Below are 25,691 nucleotides of genomic sequence, written 5' to 3'. Positions count from 1 at the left end.
AGATTTTTTTTTTCTTGCTCACAAACAATACTTGGCAGGTGAATAGGATAGAGGAGTGGGCCTTTTTCTTGCCATCATTCAGGAACCCAGCTTAATAGAGGCTCTGCCAACTTCCAAATCTCTCCCAGGAGCTGCCTCCCCTCCAGCCAGCCTGAAGGGAAAAGGAGGATGAAGGAGAGAGAGCATATGGGAGGTTTTCATGGGCCAGGCCTGGAAGTGGTACACATTTCTCTACTTATATTCCATTGACTAGACCTCAGTTTCCCTTAATTGCAAGGCAGACTGGGAAATGTAGTCTGGCTATATATCAGAAAGAAGAGGAAACACACGGTGGGAAACAGCTGCGAGTATACCAAGAAATCATCCTGATCTACTCTAGTCTCCTCCCAGAAGTTAGTGTTCTGTCAGCTTCCAGAGGTCATCAATCTCAATTACTATTGATAGCTCTGAAGCATGGCATTTTACCTCTGAAATAAAACTGGTATTGGGGGCAAAATGGTATTGTTTCAGAGGCATAGCTCTCCTCTCCCTTCCTTGCTCTCAAGCTGACACTAAGGGGAGTTCCTGCCTACTTGCACACATGCTATCTCCATTACTGCAGATACCTGGTTCTAGTATGTTTTCACACTGATATGACGATGGCTGACAAGAGATCAAGCTCAGAGAGCACTGATTTAAAATAGAGCCTAATACATAATTATAAAGTCAAAAAACAATAGATGTGGGAATGCACGTGGTGAAAAGGAAACAATTTTATCCTGCTGGTGGGAATGTCAATTAGTATAACCACTATGGAAAACCATATAGACATTCCTTAAAGAACTAAAAGTAGAAGCACCATTCAATCCAGTAATCCCACTACTGGGTTTCTACCCAAAGGAAAAGAAGTCATATGAAAAAGACACATGCACATGCATGTCTATAGCAGCACAATTCACAACTGCAAAGATATGGAACCAGCCTAAGTGCCCACCAACCAATGAGTAAATAAAGCAAATGTGGTGTATATATGCCATGGAATACCACTCAGCCATGAAAATGAATGAAATAATGTCTTTTGCAGCAACTTGGATGGAGCTGGAGGCCATTATTCTAAGTGAAGTAACTCAGGAATGGAAAACCAAATATTCTATGTTCTCACTTATAAGCGGGAACTAAGCTATGAGGATGCATAAGAATGATGTAACGGAATTTGGGGACTTGTTGTGCAGGATGGGAGGGGGTGAGGTATAAAAGACAACATATTGGATACAGTGTACCCTGCTCAAGTGACAGGTGCACTAAAATCTCAGAAATCACCACTAAAGAACTTATCCATGTAACCAAAAACCACCTGTATCCCCAAAACTATTTAAATAAAAAAATTTTAAAGGCCAGGCACTGTGGCTCATGCCTGTAGTCCCAGCACTTTGGGAGGCTGAGGCAGACAGATTACCTGAGGTCAGGAGTTCGAGACCAGCCTGGCCAACATAGTGAAACTCCATTTCTACCAAAAATACAAAAATTAGCCAGGCATGGTGGCAGGTGCTTGTAATCCCTGCTACTTAGGAGGTTGAGGCAGGAGAATCACTTGAACCCAGGAGATGGAGGTTGCAGTGAGCCGAGATCATACCACTGTACTCCAGTCTGGGCGACAGAGTGAGACTGAGTCTCAACAAAATAAATAAAAATAAAATAAAATAGGGCCTAAGAACTACATCTAAGGGCAATCAAACAGTTAAGGAGGGAGAGTTCTTCAGAGATCAATACCAGCTAATAAATGCAGAAGAATGTAGGAATTAGGAAACCACCATTTTGCTTCCACTTCATGAAGTACTGGAACTTGGCAGTTATCAATAAACATTAAACCATTATGTGAAAGGTTGATAAGGAACTTTATAATGGAAAGATCAAGGTGAAAATGTCAAAACCTCCCATCAATCTATGATCATTACACATGGGACTGACAGGCTTTATGTCCCTCCTGATGTGGTATGGTTGAAAGTCTACAGCACTACCAATAAAAGGTATTCTTGCCTGAAATATTTAACCTGAATCTAATCGAGCCTCTAGATTCAACGACTAGCTTACAGGAAATATAGCAAACAGAAAAGCATATTAACTACCACCACAAGGATAAAATCACCCCAATCCAGAATAAATGATTCGGCCACTTTAATAGTGTATGTGATGGTTAATTTTATGTGTCAACTTTACTGGGCTTAAGGGGTGCCCAGATAGCAGGCAAAACATTATTTTTGGATGTGTCTGTGACGGTATTTTCATAAGAGAGTAGCATTTGAATCAACAGATTGAGTAAAGATCACCCTCACTGTAACAGTCCATTCTCACACTGCTATAAAGATACTACCTGAGACTGGGTAAGTTATGAAGAAAAGAGGTTTAATTAACTCACAGTATGCATAGCTCAGGAAACTTGCAATCATGGCAGAAGGCAAAGGGGAAGCAAGGGGCACATCTTCCATAGTGGCTGGAGAGAGGGAGAGAGAGCAGGAGTAAGTGCCATACTTTTAAACCATCAGCTCTCATGAGAACTCACTTATTATCACAAGAACAACATGGGCGAACTGTCCCCATGATCCAGTCATCTCCCTCCAGGTCCCTCCCTAACACATGGGGATTACAATTTGAGATGAGATTTGGATGGAGTCACAGAATCAAGCCATATCACTTGCCAATGTAGGTGGGTACCATCCAGTCTGTAGAGGGCCCAAATAGAACAAAAAAGTGAGGAAGGGTGAATTTTCTCTCTTCTTGAGCTAGAATATCCATCCTCTCCTGCACTTGGGCAACAGCACTCTTCTTGGACATTCCAACCCTGACTAGCACTTATACCATATCCACCCTATACACCCCCAGCCCCGACCCCGACACACACACATACTGAATTACACCACCAGCTTTCCTGGTTCTCCAGTTTGTACACAACTTCTCAGCCTCCAAAATTATGTGAGCCAATACCTATAATAAATCTCATATCTCTCATATCTATATTTATCTACCTATCTGTTATGCTCTCTGTGTCAATCTATCTATTAATATTATGTCATCTATCTACTATCAATTCTCTTCCTCTGGAGAACACTAATACAGTGCATCCCAAATGTTAAGTTAATGAAAAAGTAAGTCATCATGGTTTACTTACCACATTTTTCACTAATGAATTATAAGCTGGCATATTCAGAGATGAGATTCATGCTTACAAAGTAAATAACACAGCACTGGCTACTTTGATATAGTTTGTTTCGATGCAAATAATTGTATAGCTGCAATTATTACTCTATCAGTTTTATATCCCTCATTGACAGCATGAGATTCCGATTTGCCCTGTTCTGATTTACAGCTTTAAACTACCTGGGTATTTTTTCAGCAATCCAGAATAAAACAGTCATTATTTCATATCTTTATTTTGTTCTCATGATTTCAAGTCGATGATTCAGTTTGTTAAACAACTTAGTGTGGTAAAGATGTATCTGGAAAATGTCTTTCAATGGAACATTTCCACTGCAAAAGAAAGCGGCAGACTGGTCCTGCTCACAGTTACATGCTATGATCTTTTTACTGAAGGCTGTAACCTGATAGTGTGTCCCACTACCTGGGAATAGAAGGGGGGATGACAGGGTACTCCCTATGCAGAAAGGGTGAGGAATACTTTAGGAAACTCCTGGTGCATTTCTATTCACATGTATGCGTGTGCTGGGTTACAATGTAAAATGTATTTCAAATTGTCTGAATGTGGCCACTGTAGGTGACTGACATTTGCATGCATCACAGTCACAAACATAACCTCAGAAAGTAAAATCAAGAGGCAGGACTCCATTCGAAGATGATCCGGAATAAGGTTACATTCGTTGTTTTAGTTAATCATTTACATAAAAATACCTAGTTCTCATAGAATTTTTGGATTCCTTGGGCCCTTAAATCCCAATTTGAGAAAGAATAACATAGTTCAAGTCCCTTATATTAATATAAGGAAACCAAAGGCATCTGGGTAGAAATGCATGTCCTTTCTCCCTTCCCCCTCTTCCCTCCCTTCTTCTTCTCCCTTCCCCTACTCCTAATTCTGTTCCTGGGAGTCCCTCCCTCTTCCACACAGGTGTGAGAGAGCCCAGGGCTCCTAAAGTGGCAAGAGAGCCAGGCTACAGGGCATGGAATGGCATGGGAGGGCTGGTTGTTGGCACAGCTGGTTATCCCTGGGCCTCAGAGAGAAACTCATCAGCACTTCTTGGCCTGCTTTCCTCGGACTCACCTGTGCTCACTATCAGAGTGCTAAGCAGAGGCACATCTGGAGGGGAAGTGCTTGCCGAAGGAGCTAGCCATGTGGTTTGGTTTGGCTCTTTAGTAACAGTACAGTAATGGTCACAGCTGTGGCTTGGCAGTTCCAGGTGTTCAGGAGCTGAGGTCTCTCAGTCTCTTCCAACCTTGGAGAGGAAGAATAACGGTCAAGAGCCCGGTCTCTGGAGCCTATTTGAGTTCAGATCTAACTGCCACCTACTAGCTGTGACTTTGAGTAAGTCACTTGACCTCTCTGTGTTTCTGAGAGGTCAAGATTAAAATGGAAGACAGGGAGGAGCTGATAATTGCTATCTCATAGGGTTGTTATAAGGATTGAGTGAAGTGTAACATATATAAAATTCTTACAAGACTGACTGATAGAGGTGCAATTATGACTCAATCACTCTTATTTCTGTCTATACTCCTTCACCTTACCCTTCATTCCAGAAAAAAACCACAAAAACCGAAAAATACTTCTGCTTCTACTGTACCTAGGGTAGTGTCCCCAAGAACATTCATCCAATAAACATTTATGGGCATTCACAAAATACAGACAAAACACAGTTTCCTGCTTTCAAGAAAGGTATACTTTCCTGGGAAACAAAGAAAAAGTCATCCCACCAATTACATCATGTTCCAAGGGTTAAAACAGAGAAAGCCGTAGGATCAGGGAGGAGCAGCGGGATTTTACCAGAAGGAATCTCAGGTGAAGCTGAAGGAGGAAAATGAAGCTTCAACTGAGGCTTAAATGATTGTGGAAAGAGAGTGTTTCCAATCTTAAGCAAAACCTTATTGGTTCTCTTAATAAATCACCCAAAGCCTGAGTGACGCGACTAAAATGGAAAAACAGAAACAGCTGGTTCAATAGGGTGCTGGGACTGCGGGCTGGATCCTGGAAGCCCCCTAAAGGCAGGAACTGCCTCTTATTGCCCTTTCTATGCCATACCTGCCTGCCAGACACTGAAGGCACATTTGGCTGAATATGTCCTTTTGTCTTTATTTTTAATATTGCTATTGATACATAGTTATGCATTGTTATAATGTTCTTTGTGCAATAAAACAATTTTGTAATAGAATTAAAGACATATAAACATACCAAGCACACATAAAATACAGTACCAGCAGTTGAGTTACCTATTGCAGTGGTTTTAAAATTCTTTTGGTGGCGGGGCGCGTTTGCTCACACCTGTAATCCCAGCACTTTGGGAGGCCGAGGCAGGCGGATCACAAGGTCAGGAGACGGAGACCATCCTGGCTAACACAGTGAAACCTCGTCTCTACTAAAAATACAAAAAATTAGCTGGGCGTGGTGGCAGGCACCTGTGGTCCCAGCTACTCGGGAGGCTGAAGCAGGAGAACGGCGTGAACCCGGGAGGCAGAGCTTGCAGTGAGCCGAGATTGTGCCACTGCACTCCAGCCTGGGCGAGAGCGAGACTCCGTCTCAAAAAAAAAAAAAAAAAAAAAGTTCTTTTGACAAAGTTATGCCAGGTACCACCAAGATGTGGCCCAGACATTATGTGGGATTCTTATTGCCCTTCAAGATGTAGGAAAAAACTGGCTCAAACTGCCACCAACTCCATAGCTTCTGGAAACCCAAAGCCCTTCTTAACATTTTGGTGACAGATGATGTTCTCAGGGACTTTTTCATTCCCGGGCTCCCTTTTCCATGACTGTTGTCTCTATACTGACCTGCACTGACTGTGATGTGAATGTACGCATCTCCAAGTTCACTCCCTGTAATCCACCCCACACTACATGCTATACTTCACAGAAAAGTCTGGAGACCACAAGGAACAGGTGCATCAAGACCTCCGCACAATTTTCTGCCATTTAGTTGATGCCTGCCCTTCTTCCACCCTCCCCTCTCTTTCTTTCTTTCATGTGTCCCCATCACTCTCTAAACAACCACTAAATGCTTGCCCTTGGCTCACACAAGCAGCTCTGCCAATACCCAGGCCTTCGGGGTTTCCTTTTCTTCCTCAAGCACTCATCAAAGTGTTTTCCCCCAAGATTATTTTCTTCATAAAGCAAATTCTGATGCCAGATGTTCCTGTGATAGCATTTTCATTTTCCCCACCTCCTAATATTTGTAAGAAAGTGGAGGGGTTGGCCCCAGTGGAGGCAGCACCTGCAACAAACAGATGCAACAGTGGCCAGTGAAAGCAGCGGAGGTGGTACCAGGATGTGCCACGTGATCTCTGGCCTAAGATGCACATAAGCACGTGAGACACTGCCAAGGGCAGAAGAGGTTTGGAAAGGGTTAGAGCTCCAATAGATAGCACAGGGTCATCAGAACCAGCAAAATGGAAATGATTAATGTCAAAGAGACTCATTAACCCTAGGGTCTTAGAAAATAGGGGCTTCAGGTAAAAACTCATAAGAAAAATTATAATCTTGACAAGAAAAAGTCTAGCCCCATAGAAATGTTTTCATTGATCTAAAAGTAAATACTTAATACTAATAAAGAATACGTATTATCCAGATGGCTTTTTTTTTTTTTTTTTTTTTTTTTTTGAGACAGTGTTTCGCTCTTGTCACCCTGCTGGAGTGCAGTGGCGTGATCTCGGCTCACTGCACAATCTGCCTCCTGGGTTCAAGTGATTCTCCTGCCTCAGCCTCTCAAGTAGCTGGGATTACAGGTGCCCCGCCACCGCGCCCCACTAATTTTTGTATTTTTAGTAGAGATAGGGTTTCACCATGTTGGCCAGGCTGGTCTCGAACTCCTGACCTCAGGTGATCCACCCGCCTTGGCCTCTCAAAGTGCTGGGATTACAGGTGTGGGCCATCATGCCCAGCCCGGATGACTTTTATATGGTAATTCATAAAGAATGATCCTGACAAAAGAACAGATTTGTATTTATACCATGCAAAGGAATGTTAATTACAAAACTGTTGGCTATGGCAGAAAAAAATTCTCAATTGTTTAGCCTTATAAAGTTTTTCCTTAAGATATATTACCCGAAGAGAAAGCTCAAAAGTCCTTGGAAAAAAAACCAAACGTATCCTCCCAGCCACTTGATCAAATACACATAGATAGCTATTATTACATGCATTAGATAAGTAGATAATATTTAGTGATTCCAACTTATCCCCAGTCTAGAAGATTCTTGAAGTACTTATCTACTCTAGGATGTGATAAAGGATTTCACTTTGGTTAGGAATTTCCTTATGCCCTCCTCTGAGAAGATTAGAAATTGTTCAAATCCTTGGGACATCCCTGGTGTGTCTCAGCCCAAAAGCCAAATTAATATCCTTGCCCTTGTTCTAGCTATTTGACAAGAGGCTGCTCAATTGTCACATTAAGTTAGGATTTGGGTATAGCTTTTCATTATACAAATAAGCTTGAGAAAGGGGCCTTCCTAGCAGCTAATCTGACTAAACTAGAAATATATGGGTTGTTTTCCATAGGAAAAGAAAAACAGATGGGAAAGGGAAAGAAAGGAGCAATTTGACAACTAAAAATAGTTGGGAAAAGATAAGAAGAAACAAGCGAGTGTTAGAGCAAAGGAGTGAATGGAGCCAACAGATCTCTGTTGCTCTTTGCTCAGATGGGGTAGGCCTTGGCTCTGCCAATGAGTGGTGTAAAGTACAAATACTGTAAGACAAGAGGATGTGCGAGTAGCCATGAAATATTCCTTTCTGAGAAACTAGGAAACTGGACAAGATCCCTCCGGATGGTGCCCAGGATGGAATATGACTTGAAAATGACAAAGAGCCCAAAGTGCAGTACTTCTTTAACCTATTTAAGAATGTTGAACGCTTTACACAGTTCGTAAGCACACAGTCCAGCCGAGCAGGAAATTGGGGATGGGGAAGGAGTGTGGGGTAAAACTGCACAGATTAGCCCTTGGGGAAAAGTTCCTTGATTCTAAATCACAAACAAAGTCATTCATTTCTTTATTCATGCAATAAATATTAACCTTCTATATGTTCCAGACATTGTTCTAGGTGCCAGGGATACAGCACTGAACAAGACAAACAAGGTACCTGCTCTTCTGGACTTTATAGATAGGGGCAAAAAAATAAGTATAGAGAAACACACATGCTTTATATAAACTAAAATAAAATAGCTATGAGACAGAGTGTGGTTATATGAATACTTTACATAGGGTGGTCAGGGCAAACCTCTCCAGGGAGGTGACTTAAGATGAAACCTAGATAATAAGAGGAAGCCAGCCTTATGGTGATCTGTGTAGCAGGGAGAGAGAAGAGAACGGCAAAGGCTTGAGGTAAGACTCCCACTTGGTATATCTGAAGAACAGAAAAGGGATCTGTGTGACTGCAGTAGTGAGTCCTGGGAGGGTGAGGCAGACATAGGCAGCAGGTACATAAAAAAGGAGTTTGGCTTTTCTTCTAAGTGCTATGGGATGCCAAGGGGTGAGTTTAAGTGGCGGAGTGGCACTTCAGTTTAAAGAGACCACTCTGGCTGCTCTCTCCATGGACTGCCAGGGGCAAACACAGAAGCAGAGATGGATTAGGAGGTGATACGGAAGTCCAGTGACAGATGTCAGAGGTTCGGACTGACAGAGGTTTGGATGGTAGCAGGAGAGGAGAGGAAAGTAGATGAATGCAGGTAAATTTGGAGATATTACAATAGGTAATCATGATAGGCTGGATGTGGGATATGATGGAAAAAGAGCAATCAAGGGTGATGCCTAAAGTTTGGGGCTCTAGCAGCCAGATATATAACAGTGTTATTTACTGAGATGGGGGTAAGCAAGAGGTGAGGAAGAAAGGAAGAAAGTAAGGCTGGGATTAAGAGTTATGATTTGGATACATTAAATTTGAGATGCTTCTCAGATTCAAGTCTGGAAGTCAGGGCTACAGATGTTAAGTTAGCAACCAGAAGGTATTTAAAGCAATGGGACCCAATGAGATTACTCAGAAAGAGTACGGAGAAACCCAAGGATGAAGCATTGGAGGCTTTCCAACAGCTAGAGGTCAGCTGTTGGAAACCAGCAAGATGCAGAAGAAATGAGAAAGTGTGGCTGGACATGAGCCAATAAAAGAAAGTGCTCCAAGAAACAAAAAGTGACCTACTACATTGCTGCTGAAAGTCAAGTAACATAAGAAGAGAGAATTAACCACCCCATGTGGCAAGATGGTGCTTGTTAGGGACCCTAAAAAAGGTAATTTCAGTTGGCTGGTGGGAGGACAGCCAAGTGAGTGGGTTGCTTAAATAATGGAGGATGAGGATGTATAAGTGAGCTATACAGGGAGTTCTTCTTAGAAGCTCTGCTGTGAAAAAGAGCAGAGAAATGAAGTAGGTAGGATAGTAATCAAAGAAGGTTTTTGTTGTTGCTGTTAACTTTTTATTTTCAAAGATACAGAAAAGTAGAGAAAATAGTATCATGAAGCCCCATGTCACTCTACTTTGACAATTATCTGCCCCTCATCCCACTTCTTCCACCTATTCCCCAACTCATTCCCAACTCTTTACCCACAGGATTATTTTGAAGCAAATCCCAGACATCATTGCAAGGAACAATTGTTTTTTAAGTGAGAAGTACTATTTGTTATGAAAAAGAACAACAGAAAACCCTGTTATACAGTGCTCTCATTGAGAAAATTCCAGCTCCATAACTTTAGCAGACTGACTTTAATAAAATGTATGAACTGTATTCTTCCTTTAAAGCAGGATTCTCAAACTATGGTCCACAGCCCACTGAATGGGGTTCAGTGGGCTACCACCTGAACAGCAAACCAATCCAGCAAAGCACAGGTCCTTCCATTGTTATAAAGGATAGAGGAAGTCCAAGTTCACCTTTTGTTTTCTAGTTTTATATTTGTGCATAATATAGCTTAAGTAATATAGCTTATTACGTAAGTTATTTAGGATTACTAAAATTAGTACATTTATAGAGTTTCTAGGTAAGATGTCTGATTGCCACACAATGCCTGGCACTGTTGTGGAACACATATGCTGATGGTTGGAATTTCTGTAAGTTGGGGGAAGTATGCATAATCCCCCATGCATGTCTTGAGTTGCTTATGGTTTGCAATTCTATTTTTGCTTTTTCACTATAAATTATTAAGCTTCATTAGCAATTTATTGTGGGTTGTTTGGCTAAACTCTCAGTATATAACGATACATATGTGACTATCAAGAAATTTGCAACTTGTTCAGTCTTCAGTCATCTGTGATCCTGGGTACAAAGATTTGAGACAGAAAAAAATGAAATCCAGAAAATTCTATATATTGTTAACATTTTCTGTGGATTCAGGGGAAACTTTAATTTTATGGAAAACCTCAATCCAGTTAAGACGGTATAGCAGTTAAGAGCCTAAATGGGATCTAGAGAGTGCAGGTTCAAATCAAGGCTTTGCCACTTAGTAGCGACATGACCTGGGGAGGTTATTTAACTTTTCTGTCTCTCAGTTTCCTCATCTGTAATTGGGGATTATAATAGCATCTACTTCATACATTTAAATGAGTGTCCATAACTGAAACAGTACCTGGCACATATTAAGTTCTATATTTTTCCATAGAAATATTATTGCTATACCCACTACAACAATTCCTACAACTATTACAGTTCACGACACCAGGGTTCTGAGAGAGGACAATCTGAAAATCATGAATGTGACCGAAATCTTCCTAAGTGGTAGATCTAAATAGCATAAATGGTGGCTAGCTTTATAGGAAAACCCATTTAACCCATAATATAACCAAACAAGCTCTTAGTGAATACACTAAGAGCACTAGCTTGAATTTTGGATCTTGGAACTATTTGGTGTAGAAAGCAGCAAGATATGAATCCTTCTCTGAATACGGGCCAGCCATAGAAAATGTTCTATAACAGATGAAAGAGGGTCTCCAGCATCTTCTTTCCTCCTTTCTGTAAGCCTCTTCTACCTTCTAACTCCTTGCTTTCTAAGCCCCAGGTATCTGATAACTTGATTTTGTCCTGAGTCCTCTCCTATAATACTTAGCAGGCCAGGTCTCCCCTAAGACATTCTATTTTTCAAAAATGAATTATTCTCTAGGATATTCTACTTCCAGCTATTGTGAAGAGAAAAATGCTTTTTAGAAAATGTATGGTTACTTATATATGGCTAATAACATCTTAAGGTTCTCAGAAGTATTCCTATTCTTAAAGTTCTTATCAGAATCTCTAGTTATCGGAAATTAAGACAGAGTAACAAAACGTTAACTGAAAAAATTCAACCAGTCTGGGCCACCATAGAGCCTTGTCTGGAAGCCAGTCTGGAGATTAAAAAAAAAATCCATTAGGACTATTTACATGTTTTCTTCCCTCTAATTTGAAACAATATGGTATTTATGTTATATTATTTCTTACTGAGAAATAATAATTGTATCTATTTAGGGGATAAAATATTTTTTTATATGCATATACCTATGGAATGATTAACTCAAGCTAACTAACATATCCATCACCTCATGAACTTATATTTTTGTGGTGTGAACACTTGGATTTACTCAGCAATTTTGAAATAAACACTATTATTAAATATCACAGTTAACCATGCTGTACAATAGATTTCAAAAACTTATTTCTCCTGTCTGAGATTTTGTACATTTGACTAACTTCACCTCCACCTGCCCTCCACCCCAATCCCCAGCCCTGGTAACCACCATTCTACTCTCTGTTTCTATGAGTTTAACTCTTTCAGACTCTATAGGCAAGTGAAATCACGCAATATTTGTCTTTCTGTTATTGGCTTATTTAACTTAACAAAATGTCTGCCACATTTGCCCATGTTGTCTCAAATGACAGGATTTCCTTCCTTTTTTTCAAGGCTGAAGAGTATCCCGTTGTGTATATATACACCACATTTTCTTTATCCCTTCATCCATTAATGGACACTTAGGTTGATTCTATATCTTGGCTATTATGAATGATGCTGCAATGAACATGGCAGTGCAGCTATCTCTTCGATATACCAATTTCAATTTCTTTGGATATATACTCAGCAGTGGGATTGCTTAATTTTACAATAGTTCCATTTTTAGTTTTTTGAAGAACTTCCATATTGTTTTCCATAATGGTTGCAGTAATTTACATAATATAGTATTTTAAAAATCTTTTTCTCTACAACAGCTCCTGTGGATCCTAATCCCAATGTATGAATGAAAAGGCAGGAAGTCAGGGGGTGGGGAGTGATTAGTCATTTGTAGGATTATCGAGAGAGAGAGAGTGTGTGTGTGTGTGTGTGTGTGATGGATATGGCATTTTATTTCTTGGAGGAGATGCAGATACTCAATAATCACTGTTAATTAAGTGATTTTTTTAAGTAGATGATTCTGTTCATAAGAAATTCAAAATCTGGGACCTAGAGTCAATTCCTAAGGTCAGGAGCAAACGTAAAGATCATGCTTACCTGAAGAACTCTTCTGGTTTTTCAAATTTATTATAATCCTTGATTCTTCTAGTACAGCTGTCTCTTGCCTAAAGAAAAGCCAGTGGATTAAACCACAGATTTCATTCTCTGACTCGCTATGAAAAGGATTTTAGGGGATTTCCATCAAGGACCATATAAAACCATATAAATATTACACAAATATAGACTGCAAGCCAGAAAACTATAAATAGAAATTCGAGACCAGCAAAAATATAAACACAAGTATGCAGACCATGCTTGTTATAGGTGAGTTTCAAGTTTATCTCTGAGTCCCTTGGGGGCCAAAAAGAAGAAAGAAGCAGTATCCATTAAAGTTATTAGAAATGATAATGCATGTTGTTTTCACCCAGAGAAGCAAAGCTCTTTTTGCAGCTATAGGTTCCAGAAGACATTTTTCAAATGAGTAGCAGAGTTGACAACATCCTTAACTCCAGGACCTCTGGCCAGAACTTAAAACTGCTTAGGAGTTCCTAAAAAATTGCACTAAGTGACAAGCTCCCCAGAGGGTGGGAGAGGCTTGTGTTCCATTTACAGAGGCAGTATAAACACATAATTTTCTAAAACCACAACTACTACCTTTACTTCTAAAGAGTTCAGGCTACTTTCACATATTGTGAAATTTCAGATAAGAGGACCCAAAACAACAAGAAATCTGTGGAGGGAGGAGAATAAAGCACAGAATAACTTAGACTGTGTTTGATTTTCCTTTCTAGAAGCTATCTTCTACAGAAAAACATCTCTTTTCCAAAATTTCCCTTCTTTCAGAATAATAAAGGTATACAATTTTTAGCTGCTTTATTGAGGAATACTTGATACACAAGAAACTGTATATATTTAAAGCATGCAATTTGATATGCTTTCATACATGTATCCAACCATGAAACAGTCCCCACCAGCAAGGTGATGTGCATACCCCTCATCCCCCAAAGTTTCTGCCTGCCCCTTTGTCATCCCTCCCTTCCACCACACTCTACACCTCATCTCCAGCAAACACTGAGCTGCTTCCAATTTTTTAAAGATACATGATTTTTTAGAAAATGTTTCAAATCAGAAACTAGAGTCTATACTGAACATTATTATTTTATGTGTGCTCCTTAGTCAACCCCTGGCTCTTCTAAACCAATCATCACCCTTTCTGTCTCTAAAGTAATTGGAAATATTGGAAGTCGAATACCATACCTTCAGTTCTTTCATGACCTGCAGAGTTGGCTATGTCAAGGCTGCATGCACAGCCTATTCAGGAAAAGTGGATGGACTACTTTTCCCCTGAAGCACATCTCCAGCTTCCCAGGCAATCTGCTGGAGATAAGCTACACACACTCTGAAAATAAATGACTGCATCAGGTACTTCTTAGCCTCTGCTTGGGGAAATACACCAACCTAGCCTCTCAGAGAAAAACTCTGGCACTCTGGGAAATATGAAGATTTTTGTCAGTCAACATAGCAAGTGGGAAAGAGAAAGATGGGGCAGGGGAGATTAAAAAATAAAAAGAAAGGAACCACCACCACAGTCTCTGACCTTGAAATGGTTGACCACCAAGGACAAGACATACTACAAATAATGCACATAGGAAGAAGAGCTAAGAACTCTAGAACACAGTGCTCCAGGGGTCCAAAAGAAGGAGAGGTGCTTCTATTTCAGAGTAGCCCAGGCTCCATTATGGAAAGGCTGATGACAGGGACTAACACCCACAGTTCCCCAGACGCTCTCCTGTGCCCCATCTCCTGTGATTCCCACAAGAGTACTGTGAATAAAACAGTGCTATTAAAGGTTATAATTTTCCCTTAAATGGTGGAAAAACTGAACCTCGTATAGGTCAGGTGACTGCTAAGGAAGGGCAGAGCTGGGGCTGGAAAGTTTTGTCTTTTGATCTCAATGCCATTGCTGTTTCTATGATACCAGACAGCGTTCTCAGGTGGAGGATGTCTAGACAACTAGACAACAACTACCTCAGACCCTCCCTTTAAAAATCAAGAACATTCCTGAATCAAGAATATCCAGGAGATAAAAATAAATTTTAAAAAATCAAGAACATCATTCTAACAAGGGTCCAGTGGTACATTTGCTAAGGAAGTGCTCTGAGAGCCACCCTTGGGCCTCAGGGACCACACACACTGTGGTCAGGTGTTGATATGGTTTGGCTGTGTCCCCACCCAAATCTCACTTGAATTGTAGCTCCCATAATCCCCATGTGTCATGGGAGCGACAAGGTGGAGATAACTGAATCATGGGGATGGTTTCCTCCATCCTGTTCTAGTAATAGTGAGTGAGTTCTCAGGAGATCTGATGGTTTTATAAGAGGTTTCTCCCTTCGCTGGGCACTGATTCTCTCCTGCCACCCTGGGAAGAGGTGCCTTCCACCATAATTGTAAGTTTCCTGAGGCCTCCCCAGCCATAAGAAACTATGAGTCAATTAAACCTCTTTCCTTTAGAAATTACCCAGTGTTGGCTATTTATTCATAGCAGCATGAGAACAGACTAATACAGGTGCCATGGCAGAGATGTGTTTCCTCCAGAGCGCACACACATTCCAACGGTCATGAGATGAGCCATATTTCAAATGCATTACAGAGGCTTGCCACTTCACAACCTCCAAATAATCCTATAAGGAAAAGACAGGATAATTACCAGTACTACTATTAATTACACTCAAGTTTCTTGTTGAGTGAGTTTGTATTCTTGAGGATCAGGCTTCCTTAGGTGAAGCATGCTCATGGCCTCACCATCATCATCATGGTAAGTGATAACGCTTGCCATACAGTGGACTCCAAAAGATGTTTGTGGAATGAACAAATGAGGTCAACAGGCCACACTACGGAACTCTTTAATTATCATGTTAAACATGCTGATGGGAAATTATCTGTCCCTAAATCATGGCAGAATAATCATAGTCAAGTATGAGGCAATCCTTTCCAGTCTGGATAGTTTTAAAGAACTTGGTATAAGCATGTATTTCTTTCCATTAAGGTCCTTCGAGAGTGGATCTTATTTGTTTCATTTTCTTGGAGAAAATCTGTCCCTGAACTTGAAAAAATAACATTTAAAAGGAAAAAAACAAAGAAACTGAGTTTGCTAAGAGGTTAAGTACAAGGCTCAGCAGACATACTACAACATATGCATATGTGAGCACCACTTATTTCAAAGCTAGCCTGTTAGGGAGCTACAGATATATTCCAGAGATACTGGTTTGGGGCAAAAAATGTGCAGAATGCCTTTTTGGAACTATTTTTATCTTTACAATCAGTTGATGTGATATACAAAAAAACCCCCTGTCATACTACTTTACAGTCTTGGCTCATTTTTAACCAAAAATTACTCTAGCCAGTTTAACCACCACCCATGAGGCTGACTTAGTGATGAACAACTAACTCTTGGCCAGTCACTGACATCAAATCCACCTTCTAAGAATAAATACCACTAGGGTAAAAAAAAAAAAAAAAAAAAAAAAAAAATCTTCAGCAGAATGTGCCAAGGGCTCTAAAAACAAATTCCAAAGAGAGACTTCAAAGATATTTTGAGCAATAGCAACATTATTGGAAGATATGTATAACCTCTCAAAGTGGACTCATACACAATTTTGACAAACTGCAATATAAATCCTTAAACAGCCGAAACATACTTGTAGGCAACAATTCCATTATGTTTTGGTCATCTTTACATTATTCCCCTGGCACAGTGCCTAGTACATAGTAGGGCATGCAGCAAATGCTTTCAAAATTAGATTTCCTATGGGAAAAAAGTACAGAATTACCATTAGTCACAGAAGAGCCATTACCCACTAGACTTCTGTCCTAAGGAGAAAATGCTGTCTCGTGTTTCCTCATTGTCAAAGGTGGGTTTTACCACTTTAGGGGCTCTACCTCAGGACAGTAACTGACAGATCTATTTGGTTTTACTGCCTTCTACCTCTACTGGCAAGTAGAAAACTTATCCCTCCGAATGTTGTCTCTTAAAGAAATCTTTATTTTAAAACAACTAAAATGTAAATTGAAGGGATTTCAGAATCTATAAAAAAGCACTAGCATCTACTACACTTTTATAAACTGTGAGCAACTGGCTATCAAGACGAAAATTAAAAAAATTATACAGGATCTACTTCCATAGAAAAGGTAATGGAATTCCCTTTGAGGATGTGCCCACTATGTATTAAGTATGCTGCCCGCAGTCTTCAGGAAATCCTACAAAGGAGGTATTATCATTCTTATTTCTACAGATAAAGAAACTTGAAGCTTTGAGAAGTTAAATACAGATGTCTAAGTTTACATATTCCTTAGAGGGCAGAGCTAAGGTTCAAATTCAGGTCTGTTAGAATCCAGGTCTCTCCTTCACCTCTAAACTGTGGAGTTTATTCCAGAAGTCTAAAGCAGAAGGCCCATTGGCCAGCCAAAGGGGGCCTAAAACAGTGATTTGATAAACATGAATGAATTGCCAAAGTTTAGAAATATGAGGTTTTGCATAAAACACGGATTTGTACCTCTATTATGTCAAACCTACATCATTCATTTGTCTTTATAGGCCAGGCAGTTAATGCTTTTGAGTCTCTGACCTTTGCTATTCCCTGCTGCCTCCCTAATACTCTGGGTCAAGTGACTTGTTCATGGTCACAAGCCGCAGGCCTCGATCCCACATGTCCTTATTCTTGTCTGCTCTGCTACTCAGATTCTCACTGGCAACCAAACATATATATGCTTTAATGGCCTGTGAAGTGGGGTCACACCATTCTTCCACAATTCCCTTTGAAATGACTATCATGAGCTTGCATTTCTGATGAACATGCTGGAACTGCTAAGACTTCACATCTTTTTTCTTTCATTTGCCAAAAGTCCCCTATAAATAAATCACTCAGCTTCCACATATCCTCTCCTTGGTCTCCCATTCCTGTTCTGCCAGGAGCTGCCAGCAGCAGCTATGGTTGAATACTGAAGGGGAAAAGAAGCTACAAAGGAAGCCCCAGCGGAGCATCTTTGACTTCTAACCCATAGGTCAGGGGATAGGGAAGATGCATACCAGCAGGTGACTCATAGATCACACATACCAGTGGGTGACTCAAGCCACTACCCTTTGGAGTAGACACAATTTTTATTTTCATTTCGGATGTTCGTCAGAGGAAATCAGTTTGAATCATTTTCAATTATGTAAATACTAAAGCATATTTCAACCACATAAGATGGTAAAATTTTCTCCTCCTTCCTCTCAAAGGTACTAAGTTTATCAAATTAAATGATAAAACTTCCTCTCTCAGATAGGAAAATACACCAAAAACTAGTTTGCCAATTGAAAATTATTTTTAGAGGTGTTTGGAGTATATGCATTATCAAATATAGTTCCTATTAAAAAAAAAAAAAAGCAAAACACAACATTGTACTTATTCCAACGTTTCTATATGTGACTGAAGCCAGAAACTGTATTTGTCAAAATATCATTCTTTTCAGGAAAGTACATCAAATTAATAATGAGTTGTGCCTGAAGAGGTTTTAGATTCTCAAAGTAAGCAGGCTCTGTACTTTTCTAATAAACTAATAAAGAATAGACAGCTCTTTATTAAGAAGAATCGACTTTTTATTTATACCAAAGTGGTGTTTCTTTGACATTTGTTTTTGTTTCATTTCTGACCTACTTTCTTTCTGACAGTCTTGAATGAATATCCATTCTTATGTCCTTTAACCATCTTGCAAGGTAGCCAGGCCAACTGGCTTTCCCCCGGACAGTAAATCACTCTGGGACTCTGTGTTCTAATATCAACTCGGCCAGAGATTTGCCACGTGTGCTTTATCAACCTCTCCATCTCTTCTGCTTGACTTCAGACATCTGCAAAGCTGAAAAACAGCTCTGACACAGAACAAAGGGTTTTAAGGTGCTCTGAAAGTGCACAGAGGGCCAAACCATGGCAGCTGTGGATTAGCAGGTTCTCACTTCATTCTGCTGGTGCTTGGAGACTGCACAATGGTTAGAAGAGCAAAGGCTCAGGGGTCAGACGGCCTGGGTTTAGAGCCCAGCTCTGCCACTTATTAACTGTGCAACCTTGGGCAACTCACTTAACCTCTCTGTGCTGCGGCCACCTCAGCTATAAAATGGGACATCGAGAGTTAAACATGATTGGATATTCAAAAGACTTAGTGCAGTGCCTGTCATGCCATAAAACTTAGTAAATACCAGCAATATTTATTATTCTTCCTTTTTGATGCCCTCACTGACATGCCCTGAGTGTGATTTTGTCATTCAGCTTGACTATATTTAGTGCCTTGATTCTTGAAGGAAACAATGTCAGAACTGTTAGTATAATTTCCTAAGATCTAGTCAGACATCTCTAGGGCATAAATTGTTATGTGGGACCAGCCATGAAGTACCGCACTGCAGGTGTTTTGGAGAGTCACACTAAATCTGAGCAGAGGATGTGAACCCCATGCACCCTGCAGCAAGAGTTCGGCGGGGTGGTTTGCTACTCGCTCTCTTCCCTGACTGATGTCTGGTTCTGACATCCAGAGCATGACACATGACAGATGACAGCGACACGTCTGCCCATGCCCACGAGCACACCCGGGTTTTACAAAAGCCAATGTAATTTTTTCAGTAAGTAAAGAAAACAGTGCACAAGGGGTGTGCAGGATTTCACTTGTTCATTTGCTTTGACATTTTTAGGGAATTTCTTGTGATAGTCCTAAAAGTATTTTACAAACACATGAAAAATGAAATTAGCCATTTTTTCAGGCTTCTACTTCTAATAAAAAAGATGATCATATATGCTTTTGAAGAACAAGCATAAATCTTATTTTATGGCTTAAAGTTACAATGTATAGGCTTTTACTCTTTTCTGAATATGAAGAAAGTTGCCACACATTTTACTTTTATCACTGCTTGCCTTTGATGAAGTCTCTGTAATTGTTACAATAACAACCATACCTTGCATCTTTCTCATATGCAAAAAACACAAATGCTACTCCACTTGATCTATCTTTATTTACTCATTGTTTAAAATGTATCCATAAACCAAATTAAAAATAAAAGAAACTTAAAAACTATAAAATCAAAGGTCTACTCCTGGGAGCCAGCAAAAAATAAAACAAAAGAGCTAAGATTTTGGACACAGGCAGACTTGGATTTGTGGATGAGAAACTTAGTCCCTTCTCTACTTTGATTTCCTCATCTGTAAAATAATAATAATAATAATAATACTTATACCTATACCTTGGAAGGCTGGTGGTACCAGGACAGTCCCTGGGGGAAAATGTGGCCCAGCAAATGATTTCTTAAGAAATAGAAGGAAAGTAAAAAGGAAAGAGGCAAAAAAGGAGGGAGTAGCAGTGACTCTCCCCAGGCTATACAAATTGGGTTATAACCCAGGCCTTCTGCCAAAATTCTGCCTCTCAAATAGAATACTTCACTGTTTTTATTATGTGAATTTTCCATACATAACAAAGTAGAGAGGAAAGCGTAAAGAACCCCCAAAAATCTATCACCAAGCTTCAACAAGTACTACATTTTACCATTCTGATTTCACCTATTTCCCTATACACATACCTTTTTTCTTTTGAAGGAGTATTTTTTAAAGAAAGTCTTAGGCCTCGTGTAAATTCATTAATAAGTACTTCTAAATAGATAAGGGCTTTTAAAACTCACAATACCACCAACTCAATAAAATTACCAATAATTCCTTAGTAATATGTAATAAACAGAATATGTTCCATTTTTGCATGTTTTAAAAAAAGGCATTTTTTTAGTTAGTTGTTCAAATCGAGTTCCAAACAAAATTCGTATCTGCAATTGGTTTACAGGTCCCTTAAGTCTTTTAACTTAACACTTCCCCATCTCCACTTTTTTCTCATAGCATTTATACACTGAAAAAAAAAATAGGTCACTTGTTTTGTAGAACTTCCTACATTCAGGTATTGGCTGATCTGTACCCTTGTAGTGGTGTTTAGCATGTTCCTCTGTCTCCCGTATTTCCTATAACCTGGTGTTAAGAGTTAGATGTGGATGTTTAATGAACTTCTGTTTCAGCCTCGTTGAGGGAAGGGCTGTGGGTAAGACTGTTTCACAGGTGGTGCTGTTACTTTTCTATCAGATCACATTGGAGGAGCATAACTAATGTTCAGCTGTTCCACTTTTAGTGATATGGAGACTGATCAGTGGGCTCAAGTGTTATCAGCCTGATTCTCTGTTAGATAGCACCAATTTTACTTGATGATTTTATCATTCATTAATGGTTGTTGCTTAGCTCCATTATTTCATTAGATGCTACAAAACTGTAGGTTTTTAAAACTTTTCTAGCACCCTTCTGCACTTACTAGCTGTAATTCTCTATAAAGTAAATAGGAAAGCAGGGGTGGATGTGAGATCTCCTTTTTAAATCTACTTTCAGAACAATGACTTGGTGCCCTAACAATCTCAGAAGTGACAAATGAGAGATTTTTTTGTTTGTTTTATTGTCTTGTGTCTTTAGAATTTTGTCATAAACTCATGGACTTTTATATATTTTTATATATTTCTATCCTTTTGATGCTTAAACTGTCTCATCTTTGCCCTCTGAGGGGGTCCCCTCAGGTTGGCTTCTGAATCATTCTGACACGATCCCAGCAGTCTCTTTGATGGCTTTGCTTTAGATGGTTCAAAAAGAACCTTTAAAAAAAAGTAATCAAGAGGCTGGGCACGGTGGCTCACACTTGTAATCCCAGCACTTTGGGAGGCTGAGGCGGGTGGGTTACTTCAAGTCAGGAGTTCGAGACCAGCCTGGCCAACATAGCAAAACCCTGTCTCTACTAAAAATACAAAAAAGAAAAAAATTGCTGGGCATGGTGGCATGTGCCTGTAATCCCAGCTATGTGGGAGGCTGAGACATGAGAATCACTTGAACATGAGAGGCAGGGGTTGCAGTGAGCCAAGATCACACCACTGCACTCCAGCCTGGGCAACAGAAGGAGGAGACTCCGTCTCAAAAAAAAAAAAAACAGTAATCAAGAAAGTCTTTATGTGTTGTTTATCATTTTGATATTCCATTTTCCTTGTTTCATAGCAATTACACACAGGGGCTCTTCAATAACATCTACTGATATGTGTTTGTTTATGTGCCTTATGCTATAATTTAAACCAAAAAAATGCAATCCTGTTGAAAATACCAGATGTGACAGGTATGGGAGTCAGGGAGTTCAGTGAAAAGAGCCAGGCTGTGAAGTTAGTCAGACCTGGATCTGAATTCCAGCCCATCACTTACCGACTATGTAACTTCAGGTTTGTCATTAAATCTTCCTGTGCCTCAGTTTTCTCATCTGTAAATGGGATTGATAACAGTAATACCTATTGTGCACACCTGCCAGTAAGTACTTTAAAAAGCAACTAAATTCTCTTTTACACTACTCAGTCCTGAATAGAACCTCAAGAAATTGTAGTCACAACTATTATTGTCATTATCTATCTTGCATGCTTCAATTTATCCTTAACTATGTGTATGTTACACATTCCAGTTTGAACATCATCGTCTTTAATAGAGAAAGAGAGAAGCCAAATAGTTGAGTAGGTCTGTTTTTCGTCATATTTTAACATTATTCTATCTGCCCCAAGCAATGAGCTTAGCCTTTACTTGTTTTTCTTGTTTTGAGCATAGCTTTAAAGAGCGCTTTCTTGTTGTCTTTAACATTCTCTTCAGCTTCAGTTCAGTCTGAACTTGTGCTTTGCAGATATTTTCTTACCGGTTTACACTACTCTTCTGAATTTGTTCCTTTCATGTGCTTGTCTTTCAATCTTCTATACATGTTCTCTTAATATCCAAGCCCATCAAAAATTCCTTGTTCTTAAAATGGTTCCTGGGCCAGGCGCGATGGCTCATGCCTGTAATCCCAGCACTTTGGGAGGCTGAGGCAGGCAGATCACCTGAGGTTAGGAGTTCGAGACCAGCCTGGCCAACATGGTGAAACTCTCTCTACCAAAAAATACAAAAAGTAGCCAGGCATGGTGGTGGGCACCTGTAGTCCCAGCTCCTCCAGAGGCTGAGGCAGGAGAATCGCTTAAACCCAGGAGTTGGAGGTTGCAGTGAGCCGAGATTGCACCACTGCACTCCAGCCTGGGTGACAGAGCGAGACTCTGTCTCAAAAAAAAAAAAAAAAAAAAAAAAAAAAGTTCTCTCTTTTTCCTCATTCCCTCAAAAGATGATTTTGCTTCAGAAATTTTCCTTTCTTTTTATTTCTCTATTTCCCTTTCTTGTTTTTATTTTTTATGGTCTTTTCAAGTCTCTATATGTTGAAAAATCCCTGTTATTTTTCCTTTGAAATATATTTTCCTAAAATCACCACTACCATTTGGTTATGCCTAACTTTTCTTTCTTTTGAAGTTGCCAAACAATACTATCATGTTTACTCCCGCCCAAGGTTTTAGTCAATTCCACTTCAATAAAAAATTTTTCTAGGTAGTTAGAACTAAGTTTGGAGTAGTATTTCCATCTCATTGCCTCCTCAATCTGTGGTTTAAAAAACAGAAAGGCTTTTCTGGATTGAAACATCTATGTTTCTATGGAATGAAACATTGATCAGACATTGGATAGAATTAAAGTCCTCATCAATGACTATATCTTGGCTGTGGCAATTTTGATATTTAGCTGAACCTAAGTGTGTGTAGTATCAGAATCCAACAAAATAAGACTCGTATTCACTTGTCTATGCTAACCTATAATCGTTGTTCAGGCATAACATTTTGGCTCCACTGACAAGAGAACAGGCTGTGTTTTCAAGTTAAGTCATGGCAGTTCACAGTCACAATTTCTACAGGGGCTGGCAAAGGATAAAAGCTTATACCCCAACTCAGTAAGTGGTGGAAACACCTTGCTCTTTCTTACACTGTTGAGTTCTCCTGTGAATTCATTGCTACTTAGAGAATCCTAACACGAGAACACAAAAAGAAATTCTAATACAGGCCATAACTAATTACCTTTAAAATGTATTTAGGAGAAAGAATTCAAAACCAAAAAGAAAAAAAAAAACCACCAACAAAAAAAAAAAACCCTGTGTGGCTATGAATAGTGGGTTAAAATTTGGCTAATAGACAAAAATAAACAGCAACTGAAATTGTCTTGCAGTTTAACCTGTCAACGTTTTATTCTTCATGTACCAAATGAGAGGAAATTACATGACAGAAAGACTGTATTTCAAGAAATCAGCTAAGCATATCAAAGTTTTCCCAAAGGCCTTGACATTGACATGAACAAAGTAAAATCTCTAAGTCTAATAAGTATAGCTAAGCTTAGTTACTCCCTACTCAGCTCCAGGCCTTAGGCTAAGAATAGCAATAAATATAAAAATATCCACCAGTTGTCATTCAACTCGTGCGCATGTGCCAGAATCCCTCGCTTCCTTTCCCTCGCGCTCTGAATCATCAACCAAATTTTCTCTCCCTGCTAAAAGTTTTTTAGCAATTCAAAATAAAATCAGACGAAAAGTTATTTCTTGGAAAGTTTTAAAAGTAGGTGAGATTCCTGTTTATGTCCTAGTCAAGCACAAAGACTAGTTGTTTGATAACCATGGTATTTTCTAAAATGAAGTTTTTAGAGAATAAAGCATATCCAGGATAGTTAATCAAACACAATAACAAAGAAAAGGACTTCTGTTTGGTCCAAAATTATTCTGCTATTAGGTCAATACTGAACCACACATGGACTGTCTTGGGCTTCTATACCAAACTGAGCAGTAGCCACCTAAAAATCTTCAAAACGGAACCATGGAGACCTCTGTTCTTTCTGAAGCTGAAAACATTGGACCTGAAAATAACTAAGAAGATTTGGAGGTCATGGTTTGATTTAGTGTATGCTACGGAGCCACGATGATGGGGAATCAGAAGCAAGGAGCAAGTTCAAAAAGCTGCAAGCACCAGGAAAAACGGGCTTTGGTCAAAAAGTGTGTTGATTTCCCTTTAATTTTCAGGGTATACTGTGAGATTAACCCTCGTTCCATTGAGCTAAATTTTATCCATCAGCACAACTCAGAGGTCACTTAAAATCATAACTTCCTCTTAAACATTCTTATGATATTTACTAGCAAACACATTCCAAAAGAACAGTCACTTCCACTATGTAGAAAGAGCTTAATTGCTAAATTTAAAACTGACTACACTTATTCACAAATGAGGGCCTCATCTTCGTTGGTGACCCCGAGGTCTTCCTTCTCTTTTCCTTGACTCAGCAGCTGAGCTCAGCTTCCTCTCTCTGACCTTCCTTTTCCAAATGCTGGAGCACAGCAGGCATTTCTAGGTCAGCAAAGGAAACTATTACTGCCTTCCAGGAGAACAGTATCTTCTGTGTATTTGAAGGACTGAACAAGAACAACAAGTCAGAAATTCAGTGTACTAACCTCAGTTCTGACCCTGTCTAGGGCATGGCATCAACTGCCTCTTGTCTCTATTCTGTTAGGGGAAAAACCTCCACCATCCACCCCTATTGCTGATTGTCATCAGCCACCTGAGTACCTGGCTCAGCAAAGCCTGGCAGAGCACATTCCCCCACCTTCCCTGCCTTGCTGGCTATGGCACTGTCTTCCTGCCTGAACCACAGGCTCATGAGAATGACCATCTCTTCATCCTTTCCATCCCATACCATGCATTCTGCGACCACTTATTTTTTAAAATAGTTTTAATGACATAAAATTCACATATTGTAAAATTCACCCATTTAAAGTATGCAATTCAGTGGTTTTTAATATATTCAGAGTTGTGCAACCATCACCACAATCTAATTTTAGAACACTCCCATCACTCCAGAAAGAAACCCTTTACGTATCAGGAGTCATTTCCCAAATCCTCCCCACCTCCAGCTCTAAGCAACCACTATCTTCTTTCTGTCTATATGGATTTGCCTATATGGATATTTCACATAAGTATGCGTGGTATCTTATGACTGACTTATTTCACTTAGCAGCATGCTTTCAAAGGTTATCCACATTGTAGTCTTTATTGCTGAATAACACTCCATTCAGTACTTGATGAACAGTGGGCTGTTTCCACTGCTTGGCTGCTATAAATAATGCTGCTATATACAAGTTTTTGTGTGAACCTGTGTTTTTGTTTCTCTTGGCCA

The 25,691-nt window shown here is 39.7% G+C and overlaps 1 protein-coding gene across 6 annotated transcripts in view; it reads right to left on the bottom strand.

The window, feature by feature from the left end:
- CRADD (CASP2 and RIPK1 domain containing adaptor with death domain) overlaps positions 1-25,691 on the bottom strand; it is a 386,414-nt gene that overhangs the window by 254,260 nt on the left and 106,463 nt on the right. Inside the window, exon 3 of one of the 6 annotated variants that reach the window (XM_025403601.1) lies at positions 12,619-12,686. The exons of the other annotated variants lie outside the window; for them this stretch is intronic. Coding sequence (XP_025259386.1) covers positions 12,667-12,686 — 20 coding nt within the window. The 3' untranslated portion in view covers positions 12,619-12,666. Of the gene's footprint in view, positions 1-12,618; positions 12,687-25,691 lie in introns of those variants that run through there. 6 annotated transcript variants of the gene reach the window in all.

The sequence above is a fragment of the Theropithecus gelada genome, chromosome 11 (genome assembly GCF_003255815.1).
Source record: "Theropithecus gelada isolate Dixy chromosome 11, Tgel_1.0, whole genome shotgun sequence".
Taxonomy (NCBI): Eukaryota; Metazoa; Chordata; class Mammalia; order Primates; family Cercopithecidae; genus Theropithecus; species Theropithecus gelada.
This window is presented reverse-complemented; position numbering and strand designations above follow the sequence as displayed.